The sequence below is a fragment of the Formica exsecta genome, unplaced genomic scaffold, assembly GCF_003651465.1.
Source record: "Formica exsecta isolate Colony F162 unplaced genomic scaffold, ASM365146v1 scaffold122, whole genome shotgun sequence".
Classification (NCBI taxonomy): domain Eukaryota; kingdom Metazoa; phylum Arthropoda; class Insecta; order Hymenoptera; family Formicidae; genus Formica; species Formica exsecta.
This window is the reverse complement of record NW_021848556.1, coordinates 1,128,355-1,150,445: the sequence shown is the minus strand read 5'-3', so window position 1 is coordinate 1,150,445 and position 22,091 is coordinate 1,128,355. Positions and strand designations below refer to the sequence as shown.

At 40.9% G+C, this 22,091-nt stretch overlaps 1 protein-coding gene across 1 annotated transcript in view; it reads right to left on the bottom strand.

The window, feature by feature from the left end:
• Positions 1 to 22,091, bottom strand: part of LOC115244628 (polypyrimidine tract-binding protein 1) — a 251,276-nt gene that overhangs the window by 51,696 nt on the left and 177,489 nt on the right. The window contains 1 exon segment of the mRNA XM_029822432.1: positions 11,698 to 11,886. Coding sequence (XP_029678292.1) covers positions 11,698 to 11,886 — 189 coding nt within the window.

The window sequence follows — 22,091 nt, the reverse complement described above, 5'->3', positions numbered from 1 at the left end:
TGGCTGAAGTTATTGAAAGAGACGGCGGTCCACGAGGATGATTAATACCGTTTTATTTCGACTATTGTTACTTTTTTTTGTATCCCCACTACATAATTGCGTTCGATCCACAATTCCGAATAAATTACATTCGCCCGGAAATTATTGGTTTCGAATGAGAATCGCGATGTGAGAATTTCGAGAGTACCCCTTGTCTTGTTCATTGTCGAATTGCTCGAGAAAATAATAGTCTGAGAAAATAAGAGGCTTTCGCGGACCGCAATATTATCGGGAGTTTTAAAATCTATCTGAATTCTGTAACGCAGTGTTATACGCCATCCTATTATAATAGATGGTAGAATTATCACGTGAATGTAATATTTCGACAATTTTTTAATAATTATCAGCAATGCCAAAAAATTCCCTTATTATTTTAAATAAGTTTTTCACATATTAGTTAGCGACAGAGATTCCTTCATTCTTGCACAATTTCGTTCTTCGAAAAACAAATAGCAAGGATTAAACACAAGTATCTTTCTTGTATATAATCTTTAATTAATATCACCGACCGGATTACTCTACGACGCACTGTTTAACTTCATTCCGAGGGAATGCGAAACGATCCTTTTCACGGCATAACGTGCACTCGAAGGCGAAACGAAGAAATTAAGAATTAATGCACGCTCGGGAGCGCGAGAAGCCGCCGGTGGATTGCCGGATAGAAGCCGCACGAATTGCCGAGAAACGTCTTGCGATTTCTTGACGAAACGAGCGAGGATAACACGCCGGAATACGGCGGCTATCCGCAGGATATTCCGTAAAAGTAACAGAGGGAGAGAGAGAAAGAGAGAGGCGTGGTTAAAAAACGAGAAGCGGCGCGATAAGAAAACTGCGCGGAAAGTGCTGTACGCTCGTTACACGAGCAGCGCAAAAATTTTTCCTGAATAATTCATCGTCCGACGGTGATGGAATTTCCGTCGCGTATACGTGTGCAGAGACGCGGCGCGGAATCAATGTGTATATCACCGCTAATGGACAGTGAAAGGCGCGAAGTAAAAAGTAATCGGACCAACTATATCAACGACGGTCATCGGCGCGATTAAAATTGGCTGGCTATTGGAAAATAATCAAAGAACGATTAGTTGCAGCACATCTTACAGCTTCCGAAAGATTCGAGAAATTATTTCGGCTACCTCGTATTAATTTTTGTTTCAGTCGGCACGATTTTTTTTGTTGAACTTATATTCTTGCTTAAATTTCGATTCGAGAGAAATATTATGTAAAAGATAAATCGGGGAAATTAAATACTTGAATCGCATTTTTAATGGCGTATTTTTTTCTCGATACGACCGTTTTGATTTTCATTACATCTCCGACGACTCTCAAACGTCCACTTCGGTCGAATCCAATTCGCCTCACAATTTCCGCGATCCGGTTGTCACGAACAACGGATGAAGAAGCGCATCAAGCGGAAAAATTCGACAGTCCCATATGCGATTCCGTCAAATTAAATTCCTCCCGAACTTGATGTTCACCGCTCGATCTCGGCCCGATATATGTCCCTTTCGCGCCGGCGGTGACGGACCCGCCACCGTTAACGTCGCGCGTTGTTACGCGCGTAGTTTTCGGCCAGGGGAGAAAATTTGCTGGCCCGGTCGATGATACAGCCATCGATTTCAATCATGCGCAACCCTGACACCGTTTCCTCACCCCATTCTCGAGCCAACATATTCCATTATACGCGCGCCGAGTTTTTCGACCCCGGCAGGCAGAGCTTCGCGCCTCTCGCTTTTTCGCGATTTTCGTTTTTCTTCCTTTCTTTTCGCCTCTCTCTGTCTCGTCTTCTCTCCTCTCTCCTTCTTTCGTTTTTTCAATGCTCATACATACACCTCGCGAGCGAGGGATAAAGGACGCGCGTTCATTGGACGACATTACGAGCGGGATTCGCTGCTGTCAAAATGATGGAGTGGCCCACCCAGCCAGACGGACTCTTCTGCAGTCAGAATAATCAGTCTTCCCGGCTTGTAGCATCACCCCTTTTTCACCCTGTCGCACTCTCTCGTCGTTCTCCCAGAGTCCCTTGCGTCATACCGGAATACAAGAATTGTCAAAGCTATCTTGCTGGTAATATCGAACGAAATCAAAATCGAGCATCCCGTTAGCCTAGCACTTGGCGAGCGTTTGTACAGAAAAGAAAATTCGCGATAAATTCTGAAAAACCGCAGTCGAGAATTTTCTTTAATTTCCTTTCCTCATGATGCATCGCACAGTGTATTCTCCTTATATATTATCGTTCCCTCTTCAGCTGTTACATTTACATTTTTACGTAGTAATTCGATATAATATATCTATTATGCAGGCTGGGAAATTGCTTGCGGCAATAGCCCGAGATACTACCGTATTCGCCGTTATATGTGACACTTTTTTCTAAAACCACTCTATAAAACAGCAAGATAATTTATACCTGAAAAATTCACACCAATGTCAAATTTCGCTGAAAAGTCGAGGACACGTCCCTCGCGTTCCCAAGACGCCTTTACTTCTTCCATGTTTGTCCCTATGTATGTCCAGGGGGTGCGTTCTCATGTCAGGGGAAAAGAAACGAATCGTCTATCTATCTTTGCACATCCCCACGTGCTCTTCGTTCTTGTATCGGGGTGAAAGCGCCAATAGACTCGCGTGTGCAGCTTCGCGATATGCGTACAAAGTCGTCGATACCGTTATCGAGGACGGTATACAAAGGCTCCGAGGAGAGGACAGGGTGCGGCGACCTTTCAGATTTGTTGCGGGAAAGTATTCGATTTTTCTCGCCGTCTCTCGGCAAAGGGAGCTCTTTCTGTTTCGCGGCGAGATGGTGAAATATGACGGGTAAGGACAGGGAAACGCGTCGAATGTGAAAAATGATGGATTAGACTGGCGTTGCCTACGCTTTAACACGCGGTGAAAGAGGAATGAGAATTTTCTCTCGAAAATACAGCAAACTCGCGTATGCGATTTGTCGCGCGATCTGTATACATCGGCCATTCTAATAAAAATTTCCCCTTCTCTCGCATCGGCGCGCTCAATTTCAACAATCAGTTATGTAATGCGACATTTCATCGGATATAGTCTGAATATCGTACATCGTGCCCATCGTGTACCTAATTATCGCGTCCACATGCTAATGCCGATCATTATCTCCACGCGACGATTGCAATAACGTCCTAAATCAACAATTATGATTATCCTGTTTCATCTATATTATTGCCGTGGTGATTAATATTCTATGTTCAAATCAAATACATTATGCATACGCCCCGCGTTTGTATTACAACGTTCGTGACGTCAGAGATGAGAAGTAGTAGGTCACTTTTTCTTGCGTTACATACGTTGAAATAAACGAGTTTGCCCGCATACCCCATCGGTCGCGATAAAGTACTCGTAAAATGTATCCCGCCAACTCCCCGGTTCCGGATCGTGAATTAATAAATAGACGCGGAAGTTAATCAACCGTCCCGCGAGCGCTCGCAAAGTTTACTTTTGTCGAAAAATGTTACGGGTTAAATTACACGGCTGTTTAGATTAAATTACAAAGTCCACTCTATTGAATTGCGGCATGTCAGAAAGTTTTTCCGCACGCAGGTGAAAAGCTCATCTATTTCGACCGTTATATCCCGTGAAAAAAAATTACACGCCATTTCTCGTCCCTGACGTGATAATGCAATACAGTTGCAGTGACTTGATCTAGGAGATAAAATACAGCAATATCCCTGTGAATCTAATTTGGTCGGACAATTTTTTTAATAAAAAAAAAAAAAAAAAAAAAAAAACAAGATAAGATTGTCGCTTGTGCTGTCAAATAAATTTTATTTTTCAGTGTGACCGATGAATTTTCTTTTATATATCAATTAATAGTACGAAGTTTACGATACACCGATATCACTTCAAACAGTTCACGTTATACACACCGAGATAAAGCTGCCGGTAATGTTGCGAGATATCTGCGAAAATTCCGTTCGTCCCCGCGAGATAGACATTCTCGGTCGGGCCGAAATTTCGCCCGAGGAGAAGAGGGGTCGAAAGCGACATTTTCTCTTGACGATAAAGCTCGCTCGTGCAAGGTCGGGCAAGGGAAGAAGGGAGGATTCGGTGGCTCAAGGGTGCGTGGAGAGGACCGCGGCCTCTGATGTAACACGACGGTCTTCATGGCTTGCATATTTCAGAGCTCGATGCAGTGAATGTAGGTCTAACAATGGCACATTGTTATTCGGACCTGTCGCGGCTGCCAGCCAAAGTGGAGCAGGGTGGCTATGGACGAGGGGGGGAAGAAGGAGCGGGGTTAAAAGGGATGGGTTGAGTTACCGGCCACGGAAATACAGAGAGTAGGCAAAGAGAGGGAGAGAGGCAGAGGGAGAGAGGCAGAGAGAGAGGCAGAGAGAGAGAGAGAGAGAGAGAGAGAGAGAGAACTCGAAGGATTGCTACGCGGGCAAGATGGCGTAATATTTTTAATGGAGGGTGTCTCGGGTGATCTGCGGCGCGCCGCATTGTTTCTGTGAGACGCCCCGTATACATTGTATCTCCCTCGTTTTTCCAACCCTCTTTTCTCACCTGTCTCCTTCCGTCCGCCTTACCCTTTCTTTTCATTGTCGCTCGTGGTCGGCATCCCGAAAAATCCAAAAAAATGCGTCCACGATCGAATTTAAAATATACAAAATGTACATCACACACATACTATAAAAATAATTAATAAATATCAAACCATAACTTTCAGCAATTTCTTTTGACAAGTAAGTTTTCTCTGTAAAACTACAGCCCATCGCAAAGGTCGTAACCGCAATAAGTCGTGCGCGAAGAAAAATGATTCCTATAAAAACAGAATCGATGCCGCGATATAAGAGAAAAATCTACAGCGCGGATTCAACAATTGCGATGGCGGGTTTGTGTATCGCACAATTGCAAATTATGCCACTCTACCCCGCACGTATATATTAGCTCCTGAAGGGAAAAAAAAGGAAGGAGCGGGAGAGGAAATCCATTGCCAGGGTTTCCCTCCGGCAAGATTATATATATACGCGCGATCACTTTTCCGGCTTTAACGCCCGCTTTTATGTTGCTCGCAATTACCCCGCTGGAAGGCATTAGCCCGTAAACAATGGCCGCGCGGCGAACAGATTAATAATCCTTGTCAAGATTAAGCCGGTACGTATTATTTAAGTCTTTAATTGAACGTGTTAGGGCGCCATTTTAATGGTCTAATCGTCAAATATTGTCAACAAATTAGAAATTTTTCATCTAGTATTAAAATTGCTGCGCGCGTTATATATGATCTCCCTCTCTCTCATCAATTCTTCATTCTATTCAAATTAGAAATTTTTCATCTAGTATTAAAATTGCTGCGCGCGTTATATATGATCTCCCTCTCTCTCTCATCAATTCTTCATTCTATATTACGTACTATCCGCAATAACTTTTTCATGCATCCCTTATGTCCTTTATACGTACTGTGTTTCTGTGTACATACGCGCGTTCGCGGTTCCCTTGCATTTTTATCGCTCGCACGCCGCTGCAAATCGAATATTCAGTTTTACTTTTTCCACCCTTGGAGCTGTTTTTCCAGTTTGTCACTGCATTACTTTGCATCCTGACTACATATTGCTTTTTCTGCTCAAAAATCGCCATCTCCCTTCCCTCTCGTTCCTTCTCTCTCGCCGGTTCGATAACATGCACTACGTGCGCGGAACTATACCGACGATAACCTTGTGCCCGACGAATAAAAAGCAACGACATCGGAGCTTCAGCCAAACCGTCGCTTAGCGGACACGTTTACTCCGCGGTAACGCTAATTTATTCATGATCGCCACGTTTATCGCGCACACCGCCGGTAAACGTCGGCGAAAAATGTTAATGTTGACACGGGATTAATCGCGAAAAATTCATGTACGCGGTGCGCTTTTTCTTTTCTCTCACGTTCACACACACCACGGGACAAAAATCCTAAATCATCCATCGTACGAAACTTTTTTCTGTTCGAACAAACGTTCTCGAAACAGATTCAAAAGCGATATTACGGAAAAGTTATTTCGAAAAACTCACGTCATATACACCGTGTAACACGCGTTGTATGCATATATCTTAATACAATTAACGCTATGTATACCGACATAGGGCTTACCTACATCTACAGCCCTGATCTCCCGCGATACCGTTCCTTCTTTCTTTTTACCGGCGGAAAGTTTTCCGAGAGAACGGAAAAAAAAGTCACCGTGCACACTTCGGCCCGCTCGCCGGCGGTGTAAAGCAGAATTATGTCGTGCCGTTATACGGCGGGACACGAGGCTTGCCTTTTACGAGGGCTTCCTGCCGGGCGGCGAGTTTTAGTTAGAGAGCAAGGCAAGCGAGCGAGCAAGCGATTACTAAAGGCTACCTCGAAAGTTTTCCTCGTCGGAAAAACCATTAGCCGGCGCGCGAGCGCCTTCCCTTTCTCGCATAGGCAGGCCGACACACTTCTGTTGTGTCGGCTTTGTTACGGCCGCGCCGAGCGGAATCTGTTTTAAAGTATTAGGGAACCGAGAGTATATCCTTTCTCCCTTCCTTTCCTTCCATGCTTTTCTAGCTGCAGAGCCGCTCGTCGAGGTGATAAAAATTTTTCGCCCGCGTGGCCTATCGCGCGCGGCGAACTTTTCCACGGATTTTCACGCCACGGTTTGGCGCGGTTGACGAAGACGGAAAAGCTCGGAGGAACATTTTCGAGCTTGTTTGTTCGTTATTGCATGCGTGTCAAAAACAAAGGATACACTAGTTAGCGAGTTATTTTGACTATGAAAAATTAATTCTGTCTAAACATTTTAAAAATATCCCCGGAATAAGTGACGTGTATTAATTTTTGAACTGGCTTTTTTCTATAAAATATTTTGTTGATTTTTCACGAGTATAGTGAAATAAATGAAGGATTGGCCCTTTTCATGATTTTATTTTAAAAAAAGTTAATTAACTCTAGATTTTATTTATAATGGAACAAAGACTAATATTTAATTTCATATTTCATAGAAAAGAATCTTTTTAACTTGCAAATATTTCAACAATTAATTTGCATTCAAAAACTCTGGGATTTGACTGACATTATTTGATACGAAATGCGTTATGTAAAGATGCGGAATAAACACCAATTAGCGTAGAAATAAAGTCACATTGTGTTTGTTTCAATTAAAAACTATAAATTAACAAACGTTTTTTATATTCTTGGAGAAATTGTGTATATATCTCTCGTACAAATTCAAATAACGATATCGAATTTAATGTATTATAAATAAATGTAATAAGCTATAGATAAAAACACGCAAATTTCCTTGTTCAAAGATAGAAACAAGCCTATTTTTTCAAAATTGTACGCGATTTTTCATCTTTCACAATTATATACTCTTCCTTTCTCTCTCTTTCTCTCTCTTCTTTTACTTATAAATATAATATATCAACATGAAATTTCGCTAACTGCCAACGTATTTGTGCTCGCGTCCAAATTAAATTCTATCGGCGTTCCGAGTACAAAGGCGAAATCATTTGAACGAGAACGGTAATAAAAGCGACCATGTGAAAGCGCACAATCGGGAATATCTAAATCAATCCAAATTAACTAAATAAGGGAGAACCGCGAAAGAGGGGAAGCCCACGTAAAAATATCTCTTAATTCCGGGAACGGGTTTCCGGATTGCAACAGAAAACTCTTTGAACTCGAGGAAACTCGAAGGAAATATATTCCGCGATAGAATTGAAAGTGAATTGGACGATGCCATTAAAATTTTGCAACTGCGTCAAAAATCCATATTGATTTGGATATATAAGCGTAAAATAAATTATATATCTGAATAAAATTCGCAACGAATTGCATTGAGAGTTGCTATTTATGTCTGAAAAATTAGAGAAATTCTGTTGCGTATGTGCAAATATATTAGACGATATATAATTCGGCCTTTGCGTATATATTATTACTAAAACATATTTCCAATTTCGTCGTAATTTCAATATCTGTTATTAAAATGTATATTAATATTATTTCAATCACGACGTTATTATACAAAGCACGTAATTAAAAACGTCTAATTGCTCGCAACTACTTTACTTCAATGAGATTTAGTCTGACTTTAATTAGATCAGTCTTGATAATAATCCATTTTTGGGCTCCACTATATACATTGTAACGTCTCCCCTCGTTTATAACTCATTATCCGAAAAATATCTATCTTTATCTCGCTCATTCTCCTGCTGTAAAGACCGCGGCTACGCGTTCCGGGGTCGGTTAAGCCGGGCTCTAAATTAATTACTAAACAATGCCAGGGTGCCGCGGTGCGCAGTTTCTTTATTAAATGAGTTCGCTGGTCGGGCGTTTACTTAACCGACACATTACTCCCAGAGGAAGACGAGGAGATGGTTATATTAACTGCGTGCCATAAATATGTATATTCTCTTTTTCGGTCTCTTTCGCTAAGAATTTTGGATTCTTCTAACCACCTTCGCCTATTTATTTTTCGCTCAATCCGTATTCTATTATTATATCTCGAGTAATCGATATCTTAAAATGTATACAATCGATGAGAAAAGCAATGCTCAAATTTTCATATATAGAAAAAAAACTAAAATTAAGATAAAAAAGAGAAAACGCTAATACCAAAATATCAAGATTAAAAATGAAGATTATTGAGAATTTATTAGATTTATGTAAATTGCATAAATCTCGTAAACTTATACAAAGACAAAGAGCTTCTTCGACTCGCATAAATCAGACACCGTTCGTCGGAGAGATGCACGACGATATTTTAATCGTAAGTAAAAGGCACGACTGACACCGTCGCGGATTTGTGTATGTTTCCTCGTTCATGTAAAATTGATTTCTTTTCCCTGAGAAGCGAGAGCCCTCGGGAGGAGAGCAACATCGCTTAGATGTGCGACATTCGTCTTGCGTTCGGTTCGCAAAATTTCCGACATTATCGTCGCCCACGTAGAGTCGCGGACTGCACGAGAGGTGCATCGCCAAGGCTTTCACGGCGATTGCTTTTTAGGCGTCGTTTGTCAGCCCGGACGCACGGTGAGAAATCATTCGACCGTAGAGGGAGCGAACTCTCGCCGAGAAACCAAAAATCCTCTGCCGGCTATCTTTGAATCTACCTCACAGAAATGCCGTCGCGTTCACGAGAAAAATGCAAGAATCATTTTAATGTCGCTTTCGAGTGGCATTTAACTAATATAAACTTCTAGAGTTAGCAATTATTGGCGAATAAGATTTAAAGTTAAAAGTAATATTAAAACCGCAAAAATAAACTGTCAATATAAAATTATGGTTTGATAAAATATCTTGAAGTAATGTATTTTTTATTAACTGTATCCAAAGCTTTTGGCTTAGCCGAGAAATGGAAAACAAATTAAATTTTAGTGAGAGAATAAAATTGAAGAGCTTTTATTCTCGAATAAATCAGCAATATAGAAATAATATTTTCTCCATGCGCTGAATTCTATCTTAAAGAAAATTTACAACCACAATCAAAAATTTTCACGTTATTCCAATATAATCTTATCTTTCAATATTACTTCGGTAATACTTGGAGAGATATATACGACTCCAAATATAAGAATATATAGAGATATACACAAATTGTAGAGAAATTTATATTTCCAATGGAACTCGTGCGATTGATTTTCTTTTACTAAATATTTAAATTGAAGTTAAATCGACGAGTCATTTAATATTGAGAGAATGAGCAAGCAGGAGCAAATTCAATTTAGTAAACATACTTAAATGCTTAAAGTGAATATTATCTCATAATAAAATTTACTTTCAGATATATTTAATGTGTATCTCGAAGAGAGAGAGAGAGAGAGAGAGAGAGAGAGATTTTAAAAATAAACGACGCAAATTAAATTTTTTTCACGAAGAAAAGTTGAAAACGACTTCAACTCTTGTCGGAAATAAAATCGGCGTATGAAAAAAGTGTATGGTAAAAACTACACATGAAAAAAAAAAACTGCTTTAAATTCTTCCCCTTGTTTTACGATCGCATCCACTCTTAACTAGACGACGTCGCGACACGCATGTGCAAGGGATAACGTGAGACTTGCGTGCGGGAATTTTCTACGGGAGTTACGAATTTCCTCGGCGAGCGAAATCGTGGCGCGTCGTGCGGTTCCATAAACTCTGTAAATTGTAAAGTTTCCACGGTCACGTGTGCGAAAACTTTCCGCTCAAGAAAGAACATCGACGGTGGCGGCAACGACGACAATGACGACGACGACGCGCGTCGCCGTGTGCCATTTACTCCCTTATTTATTATTTTTCGTGCAGACCCCCGCCGATACACACGCGAGAAACTTTCCCGATGGATTCCCCGTGGGATCGGTGTCCGTTTCCACTGCGAAGTTGCGTCCCCCGAGAACGGAACCGACAGTTTGGTAAGTCGGAGGGGGGAGGGGAGGGAAGGAGAGATAAGGGAGGTGAATCGACACGGGGTGGCATCGAAGAATTTACGAAATTATGACGTCAACGGACTTGGCGAATTGACGGGGATGGTTAATATCGGCATCGCACGATTTTCCGCGAGAAAAAAATGACGCGTTGTGTTCGCTCGTCAAAATCGTCGTTCGGATATATCTACGAGAGGAAACGTTTCACGTGGGTTGGATAAACAAAATTACTTTATGAAAAATGTTCAAGAAGAAAGGAAAGATATCGCGATTGAGCCGAGTGTAATAACGTGCGTACTTTTTCATTCAATGCCTCGCGCGAAACTCTGATAGAATTCCGTTAATTGAGTCGCCGGCGAATTAGCATGCTAATTAATTCGCCGACAAATTTCATTGGAAACGACCGCGGGGCTACGAATTGCGTAGCGAGTTAACTAGTTCCAATGATGACCGGTCGGCGCACGATGACACGCGCAAGTTTCGAGTGGTATGCGTGACAGACAGTGCACGTCACGCTGAAGACAAGGGGTGAGAAGGGAGTGGAATGTGTGCAGCCGGGGTGCACTACCGCGCTCGCGCCCAAGGGATCGTTCATAAATTATGGACACATTAATTATAACGGAGTTTGCGGACGCGAGTGTGTGTTTAAATTGACTTGACGGCGAAATGGCCGTCTCTGCCTCCCCCTTATCTCCCTCCTTCCCTCGCGCCATGCGTTGAATGTTACCTCGATAGTCGGGCAAGGATATGTGTAAGGGACCTGTGGCTTAATTAACTAGTCTGCATAAATAACACGTTACCGAAGCGCGGTTAGATTCGCCGATCTAACCCTTGCAGTTTACATCTATTGTACCGAGGCCAACACGAATCGCTATCTCACGTTTGACATTTTCGGTCAACGCCTCGAGGCATCGAAATCACTGTCATTGACGTAACATATGTGGCGATGTAGTATACTCTTGCTTCAGAAAAGTGAGAATGAAAAGATGTAGCGTTATCAAAACGTCAATGTTATTTACGCGAAAGTCGCATTAACAGAGTACGCTATTTCGACGATAACTTCGACGTATGTAACCGTTTAATAATTTCCCATATTACTTTAAAACGTTTTTATACATACGTCGTGTACGAGAAAAAAGAGAAAAAAGAGAAAGAAAGCGAGCGTGCGTTAGGGAAAGGTTGAAAGTTAGTCTAGCGAGCGTAGTGGTTTTCATGCAGCTGCACCCAACCCCCCCTCCCCCCGAGATTAATGAAGCAAGAAAGAAGTGAAGCAAGAAGTATAACACAGACCTCAGAAGTGTTGGCGACATCATTTGTTGGGCTACTGACCGCGTTGTTAGAATGCGTTTGATCCGTCTTGAGTTCACGGTGATTGCTGAACTGCACGTAGACCGCTCTGCCTCTGAGCTGGGCTATGCCGGAAGCGTAATAGGTCACCATGGTCGCTGCAGCATTCTCGTCCGCCATTTCCAGAAATGCCTGCAACAAAGGAAAATGATCTTGTCAGTCACGGCGATATGTACATGTCCAACAAAGTAGATCATATGCTTCGAATACTTGAATAGATATATTTCTTTTTCAATGTATGCGTATCTTGTAATAAATATTTATTAATTTTAATTATTTCTCTCTCGCCGAATTTTTTTCACGACCTCAATGTCTAACAATAATTATATTCTTATTACTCGAGACATGTTCTAATTGTGCCTGTGATTTAAGTAAGTCAAACATCGGCATACACTCGTAATGAGAGATACATGAATATCTCGGTCTGACCAAAATATGCTTTTACTACTTATTCGATTTTGCGATCGCGTTGAACAAAATCTCGTGCACGATTCGAGATAAAATGCGACATATCCGAATTTGTGTGATTACTTTAACCTAAATTAATCTGGAAGAGTTGTATATGTCGAGATTCTTTTCTGATTTATGCACGCAAGAGTAAAATATATACACGGAGCGGGAAACATTTTTATATTTATCTCGGAATATAAGTCGTAATGAAATATCTGAAACTCTTGTGCTCGAATAGTAAACACGCTTGGACAGAAAAATTTAAGAGAGAGACAAATATTTATATGAGCAAGAATTTCGTTTTAATTATATCGCGTCGTGTTGACGAAAAAATAGCAATTGGTTTTAGGAAAAAAATGTGATACGTTTTTATTTAAATATTATTTGAAATATATATTTGCTTCCTTTAAAAAATATATTTTCATGAAGCAATTTCTATGTCGTCCAGCTATATTACGTATCACAAATTTATATTGCAACTTCGTCAAAAGTAAAAACAAATTGTATATAACGAAAAAAGAAAAGCATTCTTCTCTCTCTTTCTTTTGAAACATCAAATAGATTTCGCTTAAATTTCCTTTTTCCTTTGAGTGTTCATAAAATTAATAATCCTGTATCTCTCTAAATGGTCTCGTGCGCAGCTCGGCGTAAAGGAAAACTCCCCGAAGACTCAGGTCGCCAAGTCGCATCCGCGACAGTCAAGTGGTACGTTTATCGAGGAAACTTAATAAAAAGCATTACACCGCGCCGTCCCCCGAGCGGGCGCGCGTTCTATTATCGCGGTCGACAAGAAGGGAGTAAGTTAAATGCACCAAAAGAATGAGGAAAAAGCATTTCGCTGAGGCAGAAATCGAGCCGGATGTAGAGAAAATTGATTTGGCCGGATGCGAGGAAGGGAGAGGAAGCACCGGAAAAAAATTAATAAAACGTCGCACGTAATCGTCTCGAAGAGGTTTCGCGATAACTGCATTTTCAAGCTCTCGTGATCTATAAGCGATGGATAAGCAAAAGGGGATAAAAAGCGGAGGACAGGACGGAGAGAGAAAGAGAGAGAGAGAGAGAGAGAGAGAACGCGGAGAATGTTTATGTACGGATCGCGAATTATATTTTCGCCGCATCGTCGAGCTATGAGCCTTCCGTCTCTCATCCTTCTTTCTTTCCCTTCACCTTCCTCTCTACCTCACCCGTACGATCCATTTTCAATTCAATATCGATGCATTCGCGACGCTCGCTCGTTTCTGTCACGCTTTCGTGCGTTTTTCTCCTTCTGCCGCGTCCGGTACTCGCCTTTTCATGTCGATATCGATATTACTTAAAGCCTCATCGTGTCTCCACCGTCTTGGTCGGAGATGAGACGCGGATGGTATTGAAAATGCGAATGATAGTTTCTTATATACAAAAGCGCGAGCCTCTCTCTCGTTGCTCGATTGTGAACAACTTGGCGAGTCAGCTGGATTTGTCGTTATTGTACTTTGGGCAAGTAGAGTACTGCAAAATGACGTAAAGCGCATCTTATTATGCGTTTAACTTGATAACTCTCTGAAAATTTTAGAATATCGAGAAATTGTAATTTCAACGAATAAAGTATCTCTCGTTAATATTCACGTTACCTTCATTCCCAGACTTGTAATAAGTTTTCTGCGTTGAATAATATTATCGCAAGCACGTTATTATTGATTGAATAATCTCTTTGCAATATTTAATTCACTTATATCCTAAATCAGCTGTGTTTAAGTTACTTCTACATGTATTTTAGTTAATAAATGAAGATTAGAGTAAAGCAGAGAGAATACAAAGAGAAGTAACAATTTAATTTGTGCTGCGTCTGAGGAAAATTACGGCGTTAAGACGGCGTGGTAACATCGTAGAATAAAATGAATATCCGTTATGCAAACGCGAGCAAACGTGACACCGGTGATAATTTCGAATTTCGTAGAGAGTAGAGAGATATTAGATTAAACTTAAAATAAAACTCTCACGAAAACTTGGCGATGTATTTACATATTGTAAGAGAATCCTATAATGTATTGTACAAGTGTCAAATGTGTTCACCAGTCACTCTTTGTCGTAAAATGAACCGAAACGAACGAATTATTGTAACGTCACGCTAGTTGTATTATTTTGAATTTACTTCGTCGACGCATTTTGGATTTGGACGCAGGCACTTACGTTAATTACGGCGCATGCAGCGGACAAATTAATTAATTGTAAACGCAAAACTGAAACACCAAGCAAACAACGGTATTACTTCGTACGATATTTGTATTTACTTCAACGAACTATCCTTTGTATCCGCAGACTATGATCCGCGGCTGATATAATCTTTCAATTAGTGAGAAAGCAATTTGTTAATGTGGCGGATATAATGCGGCTGTAATTCACGACGCGTAAACAATATGTATACTTATGTATGTATCCGCGAACAAATTATCTTGACATATTTAACCCTTCCGTTATGGCGCGTTTGAGATTGAAAGTATTCGCTATGTACGTGACAGCAATACCTTATGTGCACAAAATAAAAATACAAGAATAAATACAATAAATTGAATATAATGTATGAATGTACATATATATGCGTTCTTCGCAAATAAACTTTTGAGGGTAAATATATACGCGAAAAGATTAACTGAATCTTTCAGTACAATTAAAATAAACATTTTAAGAACTCTTTTAGAGGGCTTATATGTATGCAGGTCGAGCGGAAAGGATAACAGGATCAGTACAATAAAATAAAAATTTTAAGAACGCGCATAATATAAATATAAAAAGTTGTTTTATGGAATATAAAGTATAATTTATTTAGTGGCTCACCGTATTATTTATTTGTTTATATTGTATATTATCCACAGAATTCATTTATGTGTATAAATGTAATATAGAATGCGATTTGAAAACATGCAAATATTCTTCCTATTTATATAGCAATTCATTTTGCATCAAGCCAGCGACCCAATTTTTATTCATTAGAGATCGAAGATATTCGAGAACGAGCCATGAATGTTTGAAAAATATTGATAAAGCGATGAGATTCAATATTAATAAAACCAGAGGAAAATAAAATTTCTTGCTAGTAAATTCAAAAGAGAAATAAGAAGTTCACCTCTGTCTCTAACACGACGTATAAAACGCTTAATTCGGATCGCGATTATCAAGACTTTTCCAAATCGCTGTTACAAGAGTACGACGCGTATCATTTTTACATTCGCCATGAATTGAATTCGTTGACAAGAATAAAAATCAGTTATAAAATTTTAGATGTGTGTGTGTACTGCGAAAACAATTTTGTATCGCCGAATTTGTTGAACGATAAAAATTCACGATAATTGCTGCACTGCGATAATTTTCCGATGACTGTTAAATCAGTATTCGAGATGAAAACGTTGCGGAAAAGGCCTCGAGAAAAGAGGCAATGGCGATTGGGATGAGAGACGGGCAATGTGAGTGACAAAAAAAATGTATGCAGTTCGTCGACGGAAATCGAGTTAGTCAGGACGAACGATCATTTATTCGTATTTCGCATGAGAGGTCGTCATTTCGCGCAGCGGCGACGCGGTTTGCGAGACACATACGACTGAACATACGTACGAACGGTTGGCGCAAGTGCGAATAATACCGTGGCTGGACCGAACCCGGATTTAACGGCGTTAACTCCGTTTCCCAGCGCTAATGACGCATAGAGCCGCGCAATTGGGTTTCCGTGCGAATGGGACGAAAATCCTCCGCGCGGGATCCGCTGAATCCAGGATCTATTCTTATGTCGCGCTCGCGCGCATACGGTTGGTCCCTTTGACGATTAAACGCCCACGATTTTCGGCACAATGATTCATTCAGGCGCCTCACAATTCTCATCCGTCGAGCGCGCTCGTAGTAGCTAAATTAAAATGGCGAATAAAAGAGAACGACGTAACGTTATCGAGCGATAAGCCAATCAAAAAAATGATCGATCGAAATAAAAAAGTGACATGTAGAAATATTGAGCAAATTAATTTTAATTTTAATTAATAGAATCTTTTTGTATCTCTGTACATACACCAGCGCTTATAATTAGAATTTAATGGTATAAATTCGTAAAAAGTTGCCGTGTATAACGTTAAATGAGCGAGTGTGTTCTATTGTGTATGTGCGTGTATAAAATTTGTGCTATGATTCGTGAACGATTTGCACATGCCGTGTTTCTCGTTTTGCTCGACAACACAACGGGTCGGATAAAAGACCGTGTTGCGAAACTATAGACAAATTCAGAGCGTCGATAATTATCGAGCAAGCGGTTACATCGTTACGGTCGGCCGCTGTATTTTACGAAGCACCGAAGCATGTACCGACAATTTTCTACACGCGGCGTTTATTCCCTCCTCTATTTTTTTTTTTCAGTTCTCGCACGCCGTACAAAACCCAAATGAGTGCATTCTTCGTTGACCGGCTCGGGTATAACGTTTTCGCTGCCGGATGTTTCGCGTTGTTTGCCATTTTATCGTGACATTTCAAAAGCGTTTCGGATTTCATAGACTATCCGGGAAACGTTTTCCCCACCGACCATTTGTAATCATTCATCGCCGCGCACTCCGCGTCATAGGCCGCATTTGATTATGATCGAGAGTGCTATACTTTTCGCGAGTGGCGGATTTCAAGTCTATTAAATAAATACAATTCATTACGCTATCGTTACTGAATTTATTTCCGCTTTCGCCGACGTTAATCCATCGATCATCCTAATTCGAGATCAACTATCGTATTTTACTTCTTACTATCCGTGCGACGAATATTTAAAACCAATTATCGCACGAAGAGTTTCGCGGTTTATTTCAAGAATGCAACATTGATTATTGGGCAACACGATCAAAGAAAAAGTCAATTTTTTCTAGGCAGCTGGAATTTTTTTTAATATGCACGATAAATGCAGCAACATGTATCCAATCGTGGGGGAAAATTTTAGAACGAGGGTGGCGCGATGATAATCGTACGGGTGTATACCGTAATCCGTAGAAAGAACACCCCATTTTTTGCAAAGATATCAGGAGGGGGGATTACATTTATGGGGCCGTATATCACCGAGAGAAGCACTGTGTCTGTAGGACTTTATTATTTTGTGAATACATTTATATATCGATATATCTCCTTGACTTCGGGCTCAAGAGAACATCGCGTATCTATATCAGAATTTTTGTTCCTTTTCTTTTATTCACGAAGTATGTTTAGGTGTTACCATATTTTTTTTTATTGATAAAAAACAACGCGCTTTCAATGTTATCTTTTGACACTCTTCTGCTCAATTGTATTAATATTACATCTTTGATTAATTATATTAAAATTATATATTTATTTTTAAACGTTATTATTTTATTTAATCTTTATTTAAACATTCGATATATATGACTCTCTCCTTCGTTCCCCTATCTTTATCAAGATCGAATTAGATCGACAATCCCAGGACAAACACGTTTCGCCACACGGTGACATATGGTATATAGGCTCCCCTTTTCGTGTCCTCCTCCTTCGAGCCAGCCTTCCCTCGATCCTTTTGTGATCCCGGATTATCCGCGGCAGTCCTCCTCTGGCCACGAGCTTCCTAACATTTCGCCGTCGAGGAACCGCGGTACTCGCCTCGATGTCAGCCATAAAAGACATTATTGAATCGAATACTCGCACTCCGCCATAAACATCCACCTACCAATATATTTCGCGAACGCGTATGCGTTATGTGTGTGTATATAGAGATGCAGTTGTGTGTAGAAAGAGAAATCCCGCGGTATGGCATTTAAGGTTCCAATGTGAATCGAAGAGGGTCGTCTATGTCCTCGTTCAAAAATCGACCCTTCAAAGAAAAGGTCACCCTTGCGCGTTCTCTTCTCGTCCTTCCGCTCCGTCATTCAACTTCGCTTGCCAGACTTCGCCGAAATTTATTCGCTTCCAGTAAATAAGTCCGTTCAAGTTCGCGAATTCCCGCGAGTGTACTTTTTTAGCGGCACGTCTCGTATTTCGAAGACTTTCGGAGAAGGGAAATATAGTTCTTCGGAAAATCCTATAATCGCGCTTTTCGGCAACCATAGAGATTACTATCATCCAGTCTCCTGAGTTTGTCATGTTTTCGCAGAAAATATACGCGAGTATAGAAGATGGAGAGAGAGAGAGAGAGAGAGATATATGATACGATATCCGCAAGGTAGTTGCATTTAATTTTATCATTTATAATTGACAGTTTCATCTAGTTTATAGATATAATATTTAAAATAAAAACATTGCAAAGAAAGCTAATGCCTGATAAAATTTTCCCTCAGAAAAGGTATATATTAGCCAGATTTATGGCCGAGAGAGATGACGGTTGTACCACGATAAAAACAGACATTCTGTCATTGGATTGTTATTATAACGAATATAGAAATGGAAACTTTGTTACCACTGAGTTTAAGCGTTACAAGTCATCCGCTAAGTTTCTAGCGAATCTCGATGCAGAGAACGGCCGGGAAAAGGGGTTATGCGATACGAGGGTTGGGCGGGAGAAAGAGCGAGAAATAGAGGCTGCAGGATATACTCCAGCGGTGTGGGAAAACGGAGTATAAGGAGTTATTTCTGATTTAAATAAACTCCGCTTCACTCCGTGCTCCTCTCATCTCTCAAATCTCGTCTCCGTCAACGTTCCGACGGATTCGAACATTCCGGGGACTCGCGCGATGCCCGGAGGTGGTTGGCTGCGAGCGTGGGGGAGAAGTACGCGCGAGGGATGGAGAACATGAATGTAATTTATCTGCGCTCTAAGGGACGCGAAACGGGTCTTCCTCTGGTTGAAACTACGTTTCAACTCGTCCACTGTCTCCTTTTATCCCTCTTCCCCCACCAGGCTGTTTAAGAAAGAAGAGAGAGAGAGAAAGAGGGGAAACGCGGATCAACTCGGGACCCGCGAGGGTGAGAGTGAAAGGAGTGATTGTTAAAGTACGCCGCTTCGGTGAATCAAAGAAATATTATATCATTAATACAGACCCCAGGGGTGCAATGGAGCTGTTGGGGATGTCTACGTGGAGCGCGCCCTTTCTCACCCCCTTCTGTCGATTTTCCAACCATCCGGAGGAGCGAACCGTTCTCTCTCCCTCTTTTTCCTTTACGCGAAAGCTTCCCGTTCCTTTCCTCACTGCCCTCGTCTAACTTTCTCCTCCTTCCACCCTCTCGTATCTGCCCCCCTTCCTCCCCCTCAGCCTTTCAGCTGCGCACCGGGGGTACCTCAGAAATATATATCTTGATAATTTGACGCGCCTTATATACCGGGCGTAACTATTGTTTACGGCTTATAGGTTTGTTGGGATCGCGAGCGCGAACGACTAAGTAAAGAATGCACGGCCGCGAGAGCGCGTGCGTGAAATTTTTACGATTCTTTCGACACGGCCGCCGCCGTCCCCACCGTGTATCCGACCGATTTTTATGGCCCCCCTTCCACCATACACTCCATAAAAATATGCGTCCAGCGTATATCAATATTTCCCGACTGGAAATCGTTAGCCTCCTTGTGCCTCTCTTCTCTGCGCACATTTACAACGCGGTGATACGTTACGTTTGCGTCTTTGATAATAAATCAAGCGTTCCGTGATTAAATTAGATTTTACTAGATATTTGTTGCATCTCTCAGTTTGCACTTTATCTTTTATGTTAGATCAATAGAAAATAATTCAAGTTTTTTTCGAAATATTTTCTTCGTTCGGTCGAAACTTTATTAATCAAAAAGATTGTGCATATTGCAAAGAGAATTAACTATACTCTTCTAAGATGCTCGCCTCTTTAAGTGTAATTATTCATATTGCAAGATTGATTCAAGAAATCTTTGCGGAAAATAATGCTAACACTATAAAGAGAGAAATCCGCTTTCAAAAATGTTAAGAATTATTTTATAAATTATTTATATTTCATTTATATTATAATTATTCTTTATATGATTAAAATTAATTATGCGTCCATTATGTTCAAAAAATAAACATTTAGAAAAAAAATATTAATAATCTTCTTATCTGATAATTATACGGTAAAATAAATCTTTTGTCATTATAAAGCGCAGGATACATAAAGGTTCTTTTCAAATATGACGTCGTCGCATATCTAATGATTTCGTAATCGATTATTCAGGATCGCTTCAATTTTTTCGATTTTATAAAAAGAACGCACGGGGTATTGATAAACGCGCGAATCAGAGTTAAAAGCGTCGGAGTTCATTTTAACGATGACATTGCGACTTTGATTCTATCATTTATCGCGCCTGTCAAAATATATGTTCCTCCCGTGACGATGCTATATTTTTCAGTATCCGAGTTCGGGTCGTCGATACATGACATGTCTCTGAAGTGGCGCACTTTCTTCATAGATATTGAAAGCCAAACACGAGGGAAGGAATAGCGCAGGACATCTCCGATACGTCCTACATAGAAAACCGATGTAAGGGATCCGTCTCATCTCATTCAGCGACGCGTTTTTATCCCGCGAAATTGAAATCGGCGCATTGAAGGTGGCCCGAATCGTGACTGGCCGTCGTTATACGTGACAAAGCTTGAAAGCTCCGACGAACATTTTCGTCGTAAAAAGGTAATCGTGATGATCAAACCTTCGACGGAACAAACGAACGCCGAAATAGAACGCGACGGATGTGTGTGTATGTATATGTGTATATGTATGAAAAGAACTCTGGAAAATTAATTTCCAACCATTAGTCATGCAACTACTATAAAGGATCAGTTTCGGTTTGTATAATAAATAACGATTAATAAAAAACGGCGATATTTTGTATCATGATTTATAAATGATTGTGTATTTTATATTAATGCAGAGCTTAAAAATAGTACATATATCCCAGTTTTATTTCTATTTCTTCAAAAATTGACGTAAAAATAATCCCTATAAAAGCAGCAACAACAATGGAGAGACGCCACGTAAAAAAAAAGGCAACGCGAGTCTCTTGGTCCCGCGATCGCGAGAGCAACGTCGTTTATTTTCTTTTATAAAACCCGACATTTTTCCGACGAGATCGAGTGGAGCAATACCTTTTCTCTCGATTAGCTTTTCCCTTTTCCTCGAGCCCGTAGCGCAAACAAAAGCGACGATCGCGGAATAAACGTCACTCAACGGTACATAAAATTCCGTATATAACGGCCGATTTTTGAGAATCGGTAGCAAAATAAAAAATAAAACGGAGAGATGTTCCACCGTGTACGAACTTCCATCATCATGCCGATACACGATCTATTCCTATGTGTCTGGTCCTGCGTTTATTCCTCCTCTTATCTCTCTTTTTTCCGATTTTTTTCGATCAACCTAAAAATTAATAAGCGCCCTCTGAATAAGCGGATTATATCGGTTCGGAATTAAAGCTCGCGACGAGCCCGGCGCACGCACGAGGAGAGACACGACACGACAATATCGCGGGATATCACGAAACTCCGGCGCGAGGATGAAAAATAAGCGATGACGACCATCTCTGTATAACGTAACGCAAGCCTGTGTTATTGCAAGTGAAATTTACTTTGGCGTTTAATTCAAGCACCGCCGTATAATCTCCCGTCGTGGCGGGACCGAGAGATCACCGACGCCGTGTAGATAAAGCGCAGGGGTCGTCGAGCAGCCCCGAAATTTCCCACGCGAAAAGAAACCGTCGTTTCTCCCCGGGGAAGCTCGCGAGCTTCTTCGCGGCGTTTCACCGAACCGGAAACCAGCTCCGCAATTTCTCGTCGGTGCCTTAAGGATTCGCGACTGTCGACAATTACGATAAATCAGGCAAGTTTTACGGTCACGTGACGACCGAAATCTGCCGAGGGTTGTTCGATCTACCGAACGGAGTAATCCCCGCGAGAGAAGAGAGAGAGAGAGAGAAAAGGAAACGTAAATGAGAAAGTAGCGAGATGAATGAGATAGCA